The sequence below is a fragment of the Chinchilla lanigera genome, unplaced genomic scaffold (genome assembly GCF_000276665.1).
Source record: "Chinchilla lanigera isolate Chin_1 unplaced genomic scaffold, ChiLan1.0 scaffold00011, whole genome shotgun sequence".
In the NCBI taxonomy this organism is placed as follows: domain Eukaryota; kingdom Metazoa; phylum Chordata; class Mammalia; order Rodentia; family Chinchillidae; genus Chinchilla; species Chinchilla lanigera.
Window position 1 is genome coordinate 19,456,938 of NW_004955412.1, and position 18,591 is coordinate 19,475,528.

The 18,591-nt window shown below is 44.5% G+C and overlaps 1 protein-coding gene across 2 annotated transcripts in view; it reads left to right on the forward strand.

The window, feature by feature from the left end:
• The first annotated feature begins 7,728 nt into the window (after positions 1-7,728).
• The window catches only part of Cd3e (CD3e molecule, epsilon (CD3-TCR complex)), an 11,760-nt gene continuing 897 nt past the window's right edge, over positions 7,729-18,591 (forward strand). The window contains exons 1-8 of one of the 2 annotated variants that reach the window (XM_013511255.1): positions 7,729-7,961; positions 8,087-8,195; positions 10,071-10,091; positions 11,382-11,396; positions 15,122-15,139; positions 15,569-15,787; positions 16,878-17,045; positions 17,722-17,768. In XM_013511255.1, the coding sequence (XP_013366709.1) occupies positions 8,147-8,195; positions 10,071-10,091; positions 11,382-11,396; positions 15,122-15,139; positions 15,569-15,787; positions 16,878-17,045; positions 17,722-17,768 (537 nt within the window). In that variant the 5' untranslated portion in view covers positions 7,729-7,961; positions 8,087-8,146. The remainder of the gene's footprint in view (positions 7,962-8,086; positions 8,196-10,070; positions 10,092-11,381; positions 11,397-15,121; positions 15,140-15,568; positions 15,788-16,877; positions 17,046-17,721; positions 17,769-18,591) is intronic. The other variant, XM_005378235.2, reaches the window with a different exon arrangement.

Below are 18,591 nucleotides of genomic sequence, written 5' to 3' on the forward strand. Positions count from 1 at the left end.
AGTGCTGGGATTACAGGCGTGTGCCACCTCACCCACGGCCTTTTCATTTTCTTAACAGAGTCTTCTGAAACATAAGTTTTAAATCCCAGTGATGTATAATTTATTCTCCTTTCCTTCTGTGATTATTATTTTTATATCTTCTTTAAGATACTTTTGCCTACTCCAAAGTCATAGAGATGTTATATTGCCTGCAAAGGGTTTCACAGTCTTAGATGTTACTTATTACAAGTTAATTTTTATACATGGCTTGAGATAAGGGTTGAAGTTCATGTTTTTTCCACAGATATCTGTCTAGCCATTTGTTGAAAAGAATAACCTTTCCTCTGCTGCGTCATTTGGCACCTTTACTGAAAATCAGTTGGTTATACTTGTTAGGGTCTATTTCTGGATCTTTTTTGTGCCCTGTTAAATTAAATGTCTATCCTTACACTATTTCCAGCAATATGCTCCAAAGCATCTCAGAAGTCAAAGTTAAATCAATGAAAACGAAAATACATTTTGACCAAATAAATAAAATACAACATATTACAATTCATGGAATGCAGCCAAGGCAGTTTATTTATAGGTCCAAACACATACATAAAGATGCTCTTCAACTTGTGTCTTGATAAACCCACTGTAAATTTAAAATATCACTAAGGAAAAGTATGTCCAACACACCTAACCCACCCAGCATCCTAGTTCAGCCTAGCCTACCTCAGGCGTGCTCAGGGCACTCATATTAGCCTGCAGATGGCAAGATCAGCTGGCACAAACCCATCTTGTAGCACGGGCTCAGTATCTCCTATACACACACAAGCACAGAATGTGAAAATACCACACAGCCATAAGTGACCTGCCATGGAAGCTCAGTCGCCCTTGGCCCAGTGTTTGAAGAAGCTGAAGGAAAAGATCCCACAGGAATCCAGGAGCTGAGAGTCTAGCTGCTGCGCAGACTAACAAGGACAACCAGCACATCTGAAAAACTTTAGCTGGGCTGCAAAGAGGCCTGACCCACATCAGTGTTTAGAGTAAGCCTGGCTACTGCTTCACCCTAATCAAAAGTTACTATATTCCATATACAAAATTTCAGTGTCCTTCAATATACTTGTATAAAATAGGAAATGCAAAGTTTTAAATATAATTTATAGTATCAAGAACATAATAGGCCTACGTCTAATTCAAGCCCCCAAAAGGGATGCAAAACTTCTACACAGAATACCATAAAATACTGTTGAAGGCAGTTCTAAATGCTGTGTTCGTAGACTAGAAAACACAGTCCTTAAACATGTCAATTTTCCCCCAAACTCACTTCCAGATTCAACATAGTATTAACTCAAAATTCAAAAAAGGAATTTCAACTCCGTGTGTGTGTATGTGTGTGTGTGTGTGCGTGTGTGTGTGTGTACACACATGCTCAGGAAGATCAAACCAACATTCCACCATTAAGCTATACCCCCAGGCCTCAACAATTTTTTCATCAGTGGAATTTGTCAAAGTGATTCTAAATTGAATTGGAAATGCAAAAGGCTGAAAATGCCAAAGGAGGGGAAAGAAAAGAGCTGGGGAGAGAAAAGGAGAGGGGGAAGAAGGGGAAATGACAGGCTGGGCCACTATCACTAAATTAAAGGAGCGCGATGATAGCGCAGCTCCTCCCCCTGCAGCACTGAAGGAGCACTTCACCTCCTCCAGCCAGAGGGCAGACTGAGCTCAGGCACAAGTCCTAATTGTAAAAGTAGAATTTCAGAGAAGGATGGATAAATCATCAGCCTGAGTATCTTATGCCAAAGTCAGGGCCATAATAAGGAAGAACTGGGACACTGAGACTGGTCAAATGTGATTGAACCCCTTGACTCTCCATATTTCCCTAAACCCTGGAGGCCTACAGACTTGGCCCACTCATTCAGAGTCCTCACAGAAGGAAGTGCCTCACGAGACACCAGTAAGTCTCCTTAACATCTGCCCTCACTCCCCTCCCGGCCATCAGACCAGTCACTCAGTCAGATCTCAAGATGACTCAACTGAGAAAGTTCTGGGCCTCCTAGGGGAAGGGAGGTTAATATGCCAAAGCAGTTGCCAGACCTGACTGGCGAGAATTGGCTGACATTGCTTCTGAGTGCTACATGAGTCTAGCAGAAAAATGTAAAGCCAGGTAGAGGAGGTTTTGTCCCTGTGAGTCACTCCCTTGTGACTCGGTGCAGGCTTTGGGAGGTTAATTTAAGGCCTATGCTCTTTTTTTTTTTTCCAGTACAGGGAATCGAACTCATGACCTTGTGCTTGCCAGGCAGTTGCTGTGCCGCTGAGCTAAATCCCCAGCCCCAAGGCCTATGCTCTTGAAAGTGAAGGCCCACACTAAATGAAGCAGAGAGTCAGAACTACTGTGGCAATCGTAGACAAAGGGCTGAAGAAGCTCATAGCACCAAACATGTTAGAATGAATCTGCCACATAACACCAGAAAACCCACCCGCTGACTCTGTGGGTTTAGAGGATTTGCAAAGGGCATTCTGTCGGTGGGACACCAGCATTACAGAGAAGCTCAACACTGGCTGTCGTCCATAGTGCCCACAGACCTGGCTCCCTAGTTAATAATGGGAATGAGGCTGGGTCTGGTAGCACATGCCTATAATCCCACCACTAACGAGGGTGAGACAGGAGAACTGTGAGTTTGACACCACCCTGGGCTACATATCAAGATCCTGTCTCAAAAAGAAAAAAGACTCAAACAAAACAGAAAAAAGTAACAATAGGGTACCAGAGAAGCAAAGGAAGGTGGCCATAAGCTCTAGGTGCCAACTAGGAGACCTGACTCACAGGAATCTTGGAAATGACTGCTAGACTATGGTGTTCTTAAGGTCATTTAAATTTTAATTTCAGATAAATAACAATTTTTAATGTAAGTATGCCCCATACACGCCCCATGTCTGTCAATGTGTATGTGTTTTCCCAAAAGAAATCCAAGATTAGATGAGCAGACAGCTGAGGTGAGCTTCCTCAATGAAAAGGTACAGTTCTCTATTGAGTTTCTAACACTGAGCTAATTCTCTTATCCAGAACCCAGCAACTAAAAGAAAAGTCAGGTCCCCTCCATAAGGAAGGTCATTAAATCAAATGTGGTGGCTCACACCTGTAATCCCAGCACTTGGGAACTGAGGCAGGAGGACTGCCATGAGTTTAAGGCCAGTCTAAGCTACAAATGAATACCAGGCCAGCCTGAACCACATAGTAAGATGCCGTCTCAATAAGTCAAAAAGGGAGGTCATGAAAGCACTATGATAGCTGGGCACAGTGGCGCATGTCTGTAATCCCAGCAGTCAGGAGGCTGAGGCAGGAGGATCACTGGGAGTTCGAGACCAGGCTGGGCTACAAAGTGAGCTCTCTTCATAGTGAGACCCTATCTCAAAAAAAGAAAGGAAGGAAGGAAGGAAGGAAGGAAGGAAGGAAGGAAGGAAGGAAGGAAGGAAGGAAAGAAAGAAAGAAAGAAAGAAAGAAAGAAAGAAAGAAAGAAAGAAAGAAAAGAAAAGAAAGAAAAATCATGATATACATTTAAATACAGCAGTGATTCCTACGATCCTTGGACACAAGAATTTAAAGTAGACAAACTGGTAGAAGTTAAGTGACTGACTCTAGGACATCAACTGACCATTAAGCCAGAACTGCCCATTACAAACCCAGCACTGTCAGACCCACCAAGTCATAAAGCGGATGGTACAGCACAACAGTAAAACGTAGTGAGGACAATGTGGACCAGGTGTGAATACAAAGATATGAGAAGCAGCTGCTACAGTGCACCGCCCAGACTCCTATGCCAGCCACGCTGCTTCACCCTCAGCTCAACTCATGGGTGATGGTGGGCTCTCCTCTAGGAGAGCTAACAGAGGAAAATAAAGCCTGAGTTTTGGCAGATATCAGCTCAGTATGTGAATGTAAGCCCAAACGGGAATGCCGCAGGCCTACAACCCTACCTAGAGGTAGCCTTGAGAACCCCAGTGAAGGGAATCCTCCCAAAGAGCAAAACGTGCGGCACTGCACCTAGACACCCACTTTATGTGGAAAGGTAAGTGGCCTAATGTTAGACTATGTGGAGATTTATGGACAGTGATGAATGATGTGTAATAGTAAAAGACTGGAGACAGAGAAGTCTGGGGAAAGGGCATGTGTGTGGACCTGTGGGAGTCCTCATGAAGTGTGCCATCTGTGGTGGCAATGGCAGACATCATCCTGGAGGAAACCAGCCAGTCACTTCTTGGGGAGTGGAAAACACTGGACTCTTTCCAAGCCAAACATGGAAAGGACTGTCCAAGAGTTCACACACTGTCTGATCTATCAGCCTTGGATCTTGCATACATAACAATAGGCCAGTGGGGTGGGACTTTACCAAAAAGGCATGCCAATGGACCTATGACCATGAAATACATTGGCCCTATCATGTACCACACCATCCCCACGCTGCCGGTGTGATGGATCAGTGGAATATCCTTTTGAAGACATAGCTAAAGTATCAGTTTAGAAATAACAGCCATGCCAGGGGTGGTGGCACACACCTGTAATCCCAGCACTCGGGAAGCTGAGTCAGGAGGATCTTTGCAAGTTCAAGATCAGCTTGGGCTACAAAGTGAGCTCAAGGCCAACTTGAACTGCATAGCGAGACCCTGTCTCAAAAAGATAAAAAAAGAAATGACAGCCTGCTAGGATGGGTACTGTCCTTCAGGATGCTGCATACATCTTAAACCTAGGACCGTAATATGGTACTCTGTTCCCAAGAAGTGGAATGCCTGTGTCCAGGACTCAGGGTTGGGAGTAGGAGCATCAGTGATCAGCATTACTCCCAGTGACCCCCTCAGGACAGTTGTGTTTCCTGTGCTGTAACTCTAGGCTCTGCGTTCCTAGAGGCCTGGTTTCCAAAGTCAGAATGCTTGAACCATGGTATGCAGCTACAGCACTGCCAAAAGGCCAGGAGGCAGAAAATGCTTTGCTCTCCAGCAGAGGGCATCTCTCCTCATCAGGAAATGGGCTGCGGGGAGCTGGGAGAGTACAGATAGAACCCAAAGCCTCCCTGGACACCTCTTGGTCCACACCACGCAGTGCTGATGGTAAGTGGGCAAGAGCAGCAGCAGCAGCAGCAACCTGCGAAGGCCGTGATGACCAAGGACTCAGACTCCGCCAGCTACGTGTTCCCTTTCGTCAGCAGAGGGACAAGCTGGGGCTGGCACTGATCCGGGGTAGGGAGCAAAGGATAGCGGTGATGACAATCAGATGGAGCCACCAGAACATCTGTAGTGGGATTGTTACTTGTCCCACTGACTTTCCTTTTAAAAACTTCTCCAAGAAAAGGGATCAAGCAGGATCCCGAAACAGCTGTTTCAGGATGGGGTGAAATTATTATATGAAGCAAATGGATCCCAGCAATACAGGAGTGACCCATTTGGATGCCCCCCGGGACTGCTCACTCCCCAGCTGCTGGGATGGCTGTCCCCCAAGGATCAAAACTGAGCCCTGTCACAGGCAGAAGCAGCTGCCTCACTCAAGCTCACAACTGTCTCTGGGAACAGCTCACATCTAACAAGTGGATGCTGTGTCCCTTGCTTCATTTCAGAAAGACTGAAGGGCTGGGCCAGCCTGAGAACCCCCGCAGTGTTGACCGAGACCTCTGCTGCTATCTCATGATGCAGTTCACCTCCTCCCTCCCTCTCTCTCTCTCCCGGCTCCCCCGCCAGGGTTGCCGTTGATGTTGATCCTGTCCTCTCTGTGCAAGCCAGCTGCACACAAATCTCCATTTGAGCTGTTTTCCAGAGAACTCAATTGATGACAGTGCACACTTAGATATATGAAGGTAACCACCAAGAAAAAAGGAGAGGAAGAAGAGGAAACAGTTTAAAAAGTGGTTTTCTCTAGGAAGAACCATGGGGTGAGGTGAGGCGGGGGAAGGGACGGGTGGTATTCAGCACTCCTACACTCTCTGCTGTTTTCATTTTTTATTTATTTATTTATTTATTTATTTATTTATTTATTTATTGTCTTTTTAGAGACAGGGTCTCACTATGCAGTTCAGGCTGGCCTTGAGCTCACTTTGTAGCCCAGGCTGGTTTTGAACTCACAACGACCCTCCTGCCTCAGCCTCCCAAGTGCTGGGATTACAGGCGTGCGCCACCACACCTGACTTCTCTGCTGTTTTTAACATATGCAGATATTGCTTCCAACATTTTTCATTTAAAAAGTTTTAAAGAATGTGATACTGTCACTCCTCTGTTTAAACCCCTTCCACTGTTTCCCATACCCTCAGGAAATCCATAAGAATCCATAACAAGCCTGGCGAGTCCCTCCCTCTGCGCCCACTGAGTTTCTGTCTTGCTTCTTGCCATTCTTTCTCTCCTCTCTGTGGCCTGATGTTCTGGACCTGCCTTTTCTCTTCTTCTGCTCTGGTGTCAAGCATGCTGCTCCCTGTGGACCCTTTGCCTGTCCTCTCTACCTGCTTCACCCTGTTCACCCATCAGTTCTGCTCAGGTGCCGCTGCTTAAGGAGACTTTCTCTACCCCCAGACTGTCATGGGCCCCTCTTCTGTTTGGTTTTGAATTTGTTTGTTTTTTATTTTTTTGAAACAGGGTCTCATCTTGAACTCACTATGCAGCCCAGGCTGGCCCTGAACTGGTGATGATCCTCCTGTCTCAGCCTCCTGAGTGCTGGGGTTACAGGTATGCAGCACCATAACCAACCTTTGGGCCCCCCTTCTGCTGCTCCCACAGCTGTTTCATGTCCACTTTTCCTTTCTTTGTCCATGAAGTCTATCCTGTTATTGCTGTAATAGCAGCAGACACCACGAAACTAGAGCAGAGGACAGTAGACATTAAATATTTGCCAAATAAGTCAGTTATGCCAAAATGTCTTCTACAGTCCCTGCTCTGTGATCTGCAACAAGTTATAAACTGTCTGAGATTTGGTTTGCTCAGCATAAAATGGAGATAAAAATAATACCTAAACTAAAATAATAATAATAATAATAATACCTAGAGCCAGGCATGGTGGCGCACGCCTGTAATCCCAGCATTAGGGAGGCTGAGGCAAGAGGATCATTGCAAGTTCGAGGCCAGCCTGGGCTACAAAGTGAGCTCAAGGCCAGCCTGAACTGCATAGCAAGATCCTGTCTCCAAAAAACAAAAACTATTTTAGAGTACTGTTTTGAGGATTAAATGAGATATGTCAGCCCTTAGCACAATTCCAGGATATAGTAAGCTTTTTATTATTGCATGCTTAAAAACAAGGAAAATAGCCAGGCATGGTGACACACACCTGTACTCCCAGCACTCAGGAGGCTGAGGCAGGGGGGTTGCTGTGAGTTTGGGGCCAAACTAAGTTTAAACTTACAAACTAAGTTTAAGCACAGCCTGAACTGCGTAGTGAGACCCTATCCCAAAAAGACAACAACAACAACAACAACAACAAAGGAACACCGTCAGCTCACCCTTAGACAAGCAGATTTGAGACTGTCACCCTTCACCTTCCTAACATGGAGTATCGCGTTTCTAATTATTTTTGCAAAGATTATAGGGGGGAAATGGCATCTCATGATTTTAAACACATACATATTTGCAAGCCAAGAGATCTTGTCAATGCAATGGCTCCATCCAGCTGTTATATGCCGGGCACACCATGAAGAAAACAAACATTCAGTGCTCCTCTGTCTTCCTGTCACAGCTTATGGGGGGAAGGGGCATCTGAGAAAGCAGATGCTAGGGACGCTGTGCATGGCGCAGGCAATTAAACAGCACCTTATCATAGCGCCTTCAAGTTTTGCCGGAAGCCTCTTGCTCATCCTTACGGAAAGTCTGTGGGGCCCAGCTTTCCTTAGCCATCCAGGTGGAGGCCTCTGCCTTGAACACTGCCAAGTGACGTAGAACCCACGGGCCTAGAGGCCCCTCAACACTTCCTGTGTGGAGCACAGAAACCCGCCTCCTCTCCCAGCCTCAGGTGTCTGCTTCAGAAAATGGTGAGTCTCCTCCGACAGCACCTCCCTTGTTCACCCTAGCACTGGGAACAAAGACCCCAGGGACTTGTACCCAGCGCATGTGTCAAAAATGTCCCTTTCTGAAAATGTCCGGGTTTCCTTTTCAGAAGGAATAAACTGAGGCTGTCATCGCCGCCATCTTAGAACAGCCGTCCAGTGAAGGAAGAATGCAGTCGGGCGCTCTCTGGAGAGTTCTGGGGCTCTGCCTCCTCTCAGGTGAGTGGGCTGGGATGAAGGAGGGCGGTTTCTCCAGACACTGGGAGGCCCAGGGCCTTACCAGATACAGCACAGGAATGCTAAGGCGTCTCATTTACCAGAGAACGTGAGGAACTGTTCGTGCGACCATTAGAGCAGGGGTCAGAGATGGAGGCAGACAAAAGAAATGTGCACGGGTGCGTGGGAGACCATTCAGGGAAAGAGCCAGAAAAAGCAGATGGGATGATGGTCTCAGTCGAGAGCAAAGAGGTCTCTCTGCCACCGAGAACAAGCCCGTCTGTCGGCAAACTTACCCAGCCCTTAGGAGCTAACACAAAAGAGATGAGAACTAAACTCCACTTTTTGTTTTGAGGAGACTAAGTTGTTGCACCCAAGCTCTGCACAGAGTTAGCAAATTTAGTATCTTTGATAGAGTTAAGCACGTTATAGTTTTCAGCCCTTTTCAGGTGACTGAGAGCTTTCAATTAACTTAGTCCTTTTTGAAGCAAGGTAGCATGTAAATTGATGAAAAATGGACAGCGCTTGCATCTCTCATCTGATATAATGTTTTTAAATGCTGTTTATTGAGTGCTAATATTATGTAAAGAAAAAATTTTTACTCGTGTTAACCTATATAATCCTTACCTCCACCTTAGAAGAAAAGCGTTTTATCTCCTATTTTACACATAAAAAAATAAATAAAAGAAGTTACACAACTTATTTGCAATAATATGATGAGTGCTGGAGCTAATCTGGATGATTAGTATTGCTCAGGACATCTGCATTGTGCGAGGCAAAACAGCGCATGATGATTTTATTTCAAAGAGCTAGAAAATACCATTACAGCTGAGGGGCCTATCTCAGAGCACAGCCATTACACAACTCACTTCCTGCTTGCATTTATCAGGCTTTAGTATGGACACAGATCACCCAGGGACCCTGTTAAAATGCAGCTCTGTTTTAGAACTGAGATTCCACATTTCTAATAAGCTCCCAAGGGCATTCATCTGTGAGTAGGCAAAGAATACACTTTGAGTCTCAAGGGGTGGAATATGACTCCTGCAGGGACGCCAGACATTTTCTTAGAGATCAGTGGTATAAAGTGTGCTCCTACTAAGGAAAAGGCAAGGCAGTGCAATGTAAAGCAAAAAGGAAAGAAAAAAAAAAAAAAAAAGGAAAGGAAAAAAGAGGACATATCAAAGACCCAAGCATCCCTAGAAATTTGGTGTCACGAGAAAGTGCTCAGTCTGCTCTGGGCTGGAAGAATGTCTCACCCAATGTAGAGGCTGTTGGTAAACAGAAAACTCAGGGAATGGCAGGAAAGCTGGCCATGGTAACACCTCCAACTCATTCTTGAGGGGACGCTTAAGGGCCCAGAAGAAATATAATCCGTTTCTTTACCGCATAGGCTATAGTTGATGAGTAATTAGTTTCAAATATTTCTGCCCCTGTCTCAAGCAGAAAACAAAAGGAAAAAGTGAACCATTAAGCTAGGAGGAGCCAGAGACAGAACTGGAATCTCAACATGTGTACCCAGCCAAGAGCTTCTTTTTCTTCCAGTCAGAGACCAATTTTAAAAATGGAGACTTGATTGCAAAATTCTTTTGCTATTTTTCTAGTCTTCCGAAAAGCAGCCTCAACTTTTTCTTCTGACTTCTGTTGATCAAACACCATGTATTCACACTCGGGGCTTGATTTCCCTTGCTCTCTCTCCTCCCACCTAGTAGTAAGTGTCACTGTTCTGAATTATAGTAATGACAGTAATCCAGCAGTTGTTGGGAAGGACTTGAGATCTTCATTCATGGTCAGAATGGACCAGGGTCCTGTTTCTGCTTGGAATTGCAGGCAATCACAACATTTGCTAACTCTTTTTTTTTTTTTTTTTTTTTTTCCTAGTTGGCGCTTGGGGGCAGGAAGGTAAGATATGCTTGCTTTCTTTTTTTGTTTTGTTTTGTTTTGTTTTTCCGGTACCGGGAATCCAACTCATGACCTTGCGCTTGCCAGGCAGGCGCTGTGCCACTGAGCTAAATCCCCAGCCCCCATGCTTACTTTCTTTGTTATAAAATCAAGCCCAAATTTTTGGTACTACCATGCACTAATAACAGTGTTTCAGCGCTAGGGATATAGCTCTGTGGCACAGTGCCTGCTGGCAAGTGCAAGGTCCTGAGTTTGATTCATAGTACCAAAAAAAAAAAAAAAAAAAAAAGTTTCAGTCAATAAGTGGCCAAATATACAACAGTGATTCCATAAGATTATAGCACAGCTGAAAAATGTCTATCACCAAGTATTTTTGCTGTATCTTTTCTGTTCAGATATGTTTAGGTGCACAGATACTATTGTGTTCCAATTGTCTACCGTAATCCGTACAGTACCATGCGCTACAATTTATAGTCTAGGAGCAACAGGCTATATACCATATAGACTAGGTATGCAGTAGCTATGCTATCTAGGTTTGTGTGAGTACCCTCTGTGATTCTCATATAATGATAAAACCCTGCGACACGTTCCTCAAAATTGGCTGTATTTGAGTGGAGTTTTCTCCTACACAGCTCCCACAAAACTAGTAAAAGGGGTTTCTACTACTTTCCTTTGCCTTTTCCTTATAAATCTAGCCCAGAAGCAACAATCAACAAAGACTGTAAGAAATGAGTCTTAACTGCTCAAAAAAAAAAAAAAAAAAAAAAAGAGACCGTTAAATTCAGCTGAAAGTACCAACAGTTTTCATTTGTTTGCATTTCTATTTGCTGTGAAATTTTACACAGGACATGCAACCGGCCAGAATGCACGTACAAGGTGAGCCTGGCTCAGCCTCCAGGCCGTGTTTGGAGGCACACTGAGAATCTCATGTCTGAGTGCTCCGATGCGTGTGTCTGCGGTGTACATGCACGCCTGCCCTGGACTTGCATTCTCTATCACAGCCGCAGAGTCCGCAGTGTCCCAGTACTGGAAGCCTCTGTTCAATTAACTCCTCCTTCTGCTGTGTTCAGAAGCAACACTGTGCTATCCACTTTCCACTGCACTGCCTATCTGGAGCTGTTCCTAGGAACCATTTTTGCAAATGGCCATCAGATACTTAATGTAGAACATAAGGCCTCAAGCAGCTCGTCATATACAGCCAAAGGAATTGGAAGATCCTAACCGCAAGGGCAGGGAATGAGCATAGTTGCTGGTAGGAATATTGCTAACAGCTTATCATTTCTTTTTCAGGTATCGACAATGCTGGTAAGAGGATTTGCATTCTGTACAATTTCTTTTCAAATGTGGGTCAAGATGGTCATAGGGGACAATCGTAGGAGTAAACACTGAGAACCAGAGCTGTTAGAGGGAAAATACAGTTATCTTCCCATGAGGTCTACATGAGATGTGCCTGCATTTGTTGTGAGCTGCCCTGATTATAGCCATGCACATGAGCATCCCTGAGCATGCTGAGAGGGGAAAACACATGTGCGGGTATGGGTTGGAGCTTCTCTGTGTTTTTGAATAAACCATGAGTTCCTTAAAGGCAAAGACAGTGCCTCATTTACTTAGCCCAGGGGCTGGCTCGTAGTAGATGCTCAATGAATTTTTGTTCTGCAGTGCTGAGGATTAAACCCAAAACCTGGCACATGCAACACAAGCACTCTACCACTGAGCTAGACCTCCAACTCTTTCTACTTTTTTTTTTTTTTAATTTTGAAACAGAATCTCACTAAATTGTTCAGGCTGGCCCTGAATTTATGATCCTCCTGCCTCAGCCTCCTGAGTAGTTGTAATTGCAAGTGGACACCATCATGCCCAGCTCCAATGAATATTTTTTGAATGAGCAAAAAGTGGATGCTTTGCTAATTCCCTGTCCTAAAGAAGCCAACCGTCTCGAGAGACAAATAATTGCTAATAGAATGTGTTGTGTGCAATTACATGGGAAGACACAGCATAACATGTTTTATAAAGACAGGAGGGTATAATGGAAGAAGTCTATTGGGGAGGTGATTCTTCAGCTGAATTTTAAAGGATGAGCTTGTATTCCTGGAAGAGGAATATTTTAGGCAAAGGAGATAAAAGCCATACAGTAAGAGTCCTAACTCTGAAGTTAGATCACCATGTTTGAATGCTGGCTCAATTATCTACTTGCTGGGTATCTTTGAATAATTTACTTAACTTCTCTGTGTAGTATCATCGTCTTGTGTACAATGGAAATGCAGTAATAATCACACAGCATCTAGCTTGTGGTGTTGATACAAGGGTTGAGTATGTATTTCATTTAAGAAGTCAGCTGACATAGAAGAGAGTAGGTGAATTTTAGCTATGATTATACAGAAAAAACACTGACAATGAGCATAAAATTCACTGGGCCTGGATGCTCTAGTTATTGCTCTGAATGTTTTACCTGCATTTCTCCTTTTAGTTCTTCTAATGCTGGGTTGAGAATGTAGTGCAGTGGTAGAGTGCTTGCCCCACACGCCCAAGGTTCTGGGTTCAGTCCCCAGTATGGGGTGGGGTTAAGGGGCACAACTCATCTTCATGCCCGGTGTGATAGCACACAACTGTGATCCCAGCACTCTGAGAGGCAGGAAGATTGTGAGTTAAAACTTAGCTGGGGCAACTTAGCAAGACCTCATCCCAAAATAGAAAAGAGCAAGTGATCTAGTTCAGTGGAAAAGCCCTTTTACCACAAAAAGAAAAGAAAAAAAAATCTTCTAACATCCATTTCTATTTTATAGATTAGGAAACAAAAGCTTAGAAAATAAATAAATAAGCCGGGTGTGGTGGCTCATGCCTGTAATACCAGCACTCAGGAGGCTGAGGCAGGAGGATCATTGTGAGTTCAAGGCCAGCCTGGGCCACAAAGTGAGCTCAAGGCCAGCCTGAACTGCATAGCAAGACCCTGTCTCAAAAAGACAAAAAAAAGAAAAAGAAAAGAAAAGAAATAAGTAGCCAATTCACAGACATATAAATCCAAATTTTTATGACACTGAAGCACATTTTTAACCATTATGAAATACCATGATGTGTATAAAAATCGCTATATATACAATTTTTCTGAACACACTGTTTCCAAGCGTAAACATCTAGGCCCTTGAATGAGCCTGCTCAGTCTAATATCTCTGCTACCAATCTGTGGCAAAAAAAGGGTATAAGCAATTTTCTTTATGTTTCTTTTTCGCAAACCTATCAAACAGAATGTAGTATCTAGTTATTTGTTTTGTCTTGTTTTTAGTCCTAGAGATTGAAACCAGGACCTTCAGACTAAGCTACATCCGCAGCCCTTTTTACATTTTGAGACAAGATTCCACTAAATCGCCCAGACTGGGCTCAAACTTGTGATCCTCCTTCCTTAGTCTCTCAGAGTCTGAGACTCTCCAGGCTGAGATTGCAGGCATGTGGGACTATACTGGCTTCTAGTCACTTTTAAGTATTTATGAGTTCCTGTTTGTGTTACATTTCTTTAAAAACATCAACGCAGGCTGAGTATGGTGGCGCACGCCTATAATCCCAGCACTCAGGAGGTTGAGACAGAGGATCACTGCGAGTTTGAGGCCAGCCTGGGCTACAAAGTGAATTCAAGGCCAGTCTGAACTGCATAGAAACCCTGTCTCAAAAAGACCAGAAAAAAAAAAAAATGCTAAAAAATTAGTAAGTCAGAATAGTATTATCTATTGTCATTTTATTCAACTCCCGATTATTAGCAGGTAGTGAAGGATTTCTTTATGCTGTATGCAGTCTCAGCCGGCTGGCTGCCGGAACAGCTGGTTTGAGCTCAGTTCTCTATGGTAGCAGGAACTCAAGCAGGAAAGGAGGAAAGAAACTAACATCTGTCTTGACTTCCACTTTCAGAATTCACTTAATTCTTGTAAAAACCCTATTAGGAGGGCATTTTATCTCCATTTCCCTCGTGAAGAAATTGAAACTCAGAGAGGTTAAATGACCTGCCCTCTCTCCCACAGCCAAGGGCAGACCTGAGATTCAAACATGAGGCTCTGTCTCTTTCCTGAGTAGTGCGTCATCTCTGGGCACTGCCCCCTCTCCCCTCTCCCACCCGTCATGTACAGGGTCTGGCAAAGCCTAGCGCTGCCCCTTGTTCCAGCCACAGGTCTTCCAGGGCACAAAGACGCCCGGCCCCACTTCCCAGGGCTGTGGGGAATGTTGCTGGCTCCCCAAATTACATTAGTGGATTTCAGTTCACACCAGTGCTCCCCCCCCCCCCCCCCCCCCGTCAAGCAAAAATAGCTGAGAGCTCATTGTACTCAGAGATAAAGTAAAGCCACTTTTTATTGGAAGAGCCATTCCTTTCAAATGGGTAAAGCAGAGGCTGGGGATGTAGCTCCATGGAAAAATGTGCCTAGCAGAGTGGATTTGATCTCCAGTACTGCAAAACAAAATATGTAGAGTAGTTCAAGTCATCTAAAGACAACAGAGACTATGCCTTGTGCTATTTTAGTGTTTTGGTAAAATGAAGAAGAAAATCTGTTCTTTAGCATGATACATACATCTTATTTTTTAAAAAAGACAACAGAGAAAATTATGCAGAATAAAATGTTTGATCTCCATTATGGAAGACTCTGTTATAAGAAAGAAATCTGAATAATAAGAAATTAATAAGCCCAAGACTCGGCGATTCAAATGTGTGGAGGTCTTTATCTTTGAAAAAGAACCTTTCTATATATGTATGGAAGAAGGTTCTGGCTAATGCAGGAAGATTTCTAGAAGTTTTCAGCCTTCTGACTTTAAGGTTTTCTGAGTTTTTGGTAGGTTTGGGTCAAGGACAGTTTGATGTGTGTGAGTTCCAGTATATCAGTGAGTGTATCTCTGGGCTAAGTACATACCTCACCTTCAAAGCTTTGGGCCCCTGAGTAGTGACACCCACTTTGAGAATTCTTGGGAGCATTGTTTAGTCCCATTAGAAAAATTTTACTTAAATCAGGATTTTTTCTTTCTTAACACTGTTTCCTTTCTTTTTAAATTCCCAGACAATGACACACCAAAACGTGAGTTTATGGTCATTTATGCTTTTGTCTGGGGATGCAGATTGGTGGGTAGAGGAGAGGAAACTGAGAGACACTAGCCCATGAACTGAGAATCTCTCCACTATGCATGCCCAGCCCCGATTCTAGAAAGCTTGCAAATGAGAGAGTCTTGTGAGGTTTTCTTTACTTCCAGTTTCCCCTTTCCAAGTCCCCGTGTTCCTGCCTAAACTCTGAGGCCACCTTCCGGAAGGTTCTCTGCCCCTCCTCCTCCCACACATCCCCTCTCCACACCCTCTAGCCAGGAAGCCTCCCTTCTGACAAGCAAGTCTAAGACCCAGGTGACAAGGGACTTTCTCCATTTGTTTAGTTCTTTTGTCACTAATTTGCCTTTTGCTGAAATTTTCTGGGTTTCTCCATCCAATTTCCCATCTCTTCTCTTCCATTTCTCAGAATATAAAGTCTCCATCTCCGGAACCACGGTAGAGGTGACATGCTTTTTGGATCCTTCAACAGAATCAATACAATGGGAAAAAAATCATGGAAACGTAACCGTTGAAAATCCTGAACGACTAACAATTGAGAACTTTTCAGAATTGGAGCACAGTGGTTATTATGCCTGCTTTAAGAGCAACTCAGACAAGGACTACTACCTCTACCTGAAAGCTAGAGGTAAGAGGATCATTTCAAATGGCCATTCTCACTGACTTCCCCAACCCCACCTGCAGTCTCCAGGCATCTCAAGGCTTCCTAAAACACTCATCCTGGGACTCTCTCGGAGCTCACAGCATCTACATTTTCTGGAATGCAGATTAAATACCAACAGAGAGCTTTCTGAGAAACCTCAGTCAGTGCTATATAACTTCCCAAGAGACAAAGCTGGGTCACTTATACTGGGTCACTCCCAGAAGCAATGGCACTCCAGTATAAGTTCGAGGCCAGCCTGGGCTACATAGTGAGTTCAAAGCCAGCCTGGACGACACAGTAAGACCCTGTCTCAAGCACCAAAAGAATAGCCAGGCATAGTGGCACATGCCTATCATCCCAGCACTCGGGAGGCTGAGGTAGGAGGATCGCTGCAAGTTTGAGACCAGCCTGGGCTATGTAGTGAGTTCAAGGCCAGCGTAAATTATGGAGCAACACCCTGTCTCAAAAAGCCAAAAAATGAAAAAAAAAGAAAAAGGTAAAAAAAATCAAATAAACATAAAAATAAATAAAAAATAAAAACCTCCTAAGATGAAGCATAATAAAACAATGATGGGTGCTAGCATTTATCAAGTGCTTATAATGTTTTAAGCGTAGTACCCAAAATCCCTACACTAGCCAGGAATTATTTTCATATAAGCTTTTCAACAGCCACGAGTTAAGTACTATTTTATTTCCATTTTGTAGATGAGGAAACAGAGGCTTTGTGGATTGAAAATTCATTTCACAATTCCCATAACTATTGAGTAATGAAGGTTTAACTGAGGCTTGTCTTTATCCTTGTTGTTGTTGTTGTTTTGGTTTTTTTCCCAGTACCGGGAATCGAACTCACAACACTCACGACCTTGCACTTGCCAGGCAGCGCTGTGCTGCTGAGCTAAATCCCCAGCTCCACTTTATCCTTGTTATCCACACACTGAAGGGGAGGGCTCGGCCACAGCAAGTGTGTGAGTGTCCAGGGGAGGAGCACCTTCATTTGTTCCTTCCTCTTCTCCAGTGTCCTGTGGTTTCCCCTTCGGCTTCATTTCTCCTCTTCTCCCTACTCTGTCCCCCGCAGTGTGTGAGAACTGCATGGAGGTTGATCTGACAGCTGTCTTCACGATCATCATAGTGGACATCTGCATCACGCTAGGCTTACTGGTGTCGGTTTATTACTGGAGCAAGAATAGGAAGGCTAAGGCCAAGCCTGTGAAAAGAGGAACCGGAGGCGGGGGCAGGCCCAGGGGTAAGACCACAAAGCGGTGTTAAAGAGCATTTCCACCAGCGGGCACCCAGCCTGGGTTAGGAAGGACCAAGAGTCCACAGCAAGGTCAAACAGCTTCTTTAGAACATTCATGCTGGTACCAAGATCTCCAGAAAAGCATGACGATGCTTTTTAATAAGACAGCCTCTGCAAAAGCCTGCTAGTGCTCTGCAGGAAGCAGAGCCTGTCCCCGGGCCATTGGAAGAGGGATTTTGGGGTGTCCCTGCCTTTTCCTTTCCCTCCTCTCATGAAAAGAAACAACAGGAGCACCTGGGCTGAGAAAAGTCACAAACTGAGGAGAGTAGTGTGAGCATGGGATGAAGGAAAGAGAAGAGAAAAGAAACCAGGTGTAGTGGCCCAGCCCTGCAATTCCAGTGCTCTGGGAAGCTGAGCAGGAGTTCAAACCCAGCCCGCACAACTCAGTGACTGTGAGACCCTGTCTCAAAGGGGGGGGTGTAACTCAGTATGAAGGTCCTGAAAAAAAAAAAAAAAGAAAAAGAAAGAAAGAAAAGAAAGGTCTCGTGCATGGATAAGGGAGACACAGAAGGGGAGACAAAGGGGACTGCTATCCTTGAGCTCATGTCACTGCAGCAGTCAGCCCCGCAAGATTAATGTTGCTTTGTGGGTGGAAAATACTTTTACCTTCTCTCCCCTACAGGACAAAACAAGGAGAGGCCGCCACCTGTTCCCAACCCGGACTATGAGGTAATGCGTGGGTAGTGGGTGGGAAGCTGGGGTTAGGGTGTCCTTCTAAGGGGCAAGGGAACAGATAGGGCTGTGCCCATCACATCTCCAGACACTGCAGAGCTCCTCAGTCAGGGCTCCCAGGACAACCCACCATGTGCCCACCTCTGCCTCCTTCAAGGCAGAAATCATCACAAAGCCTGCTTGGCTTCCACAAGCATGGAGAGGAGGAGCTGGGGGGAAATACACTCTTCTTTCCCTGGCTTACACATTGGCTGGAATACAGCCATGGAAAACACTTCCTATGTCAACTCTAACAATAAGTTCACCAGCATGCACCATGGCAGTCAACCAGTTATTAAAATATGAAAATACTTCATTGGCAAATAGCCCAAGCTTCCCCTCATCCACCCCCACACACTGTCAGACAAGCTAGTCTTTCCCCCACCAGGGTGCCTCTCAATTTGACCTAAGGCCTGGCATGGGGCAGGACCACTAGCACCATTCTCACTGGTTAGTGGATGTGCACTGCCACTTGTTAAATATTTTGACTATCATATCTGGTAAACTCAACAAATATCTACTGAGCACCAGCAAAGCATGTGGTATTTACTTTCCCATAAATGACTTCACTGGACCCTGACAAAAGCTCTGAGAGGCAAGTCTTTAGATTGATTTCCCTTTCTGAGATACAAAAGCTGCTCACAGAAGAAGGTAACTGGCTCAAGTCTCCTACCTGCCCATGCAAACTTAGCTTTCGAACCTGCCTCCTAATTCCAAGCTCAGAGTTTTCCATTGCATTACAACTAGCTCTTTTTTTTTTTTTTTTTTTTTTTTTTTTTTT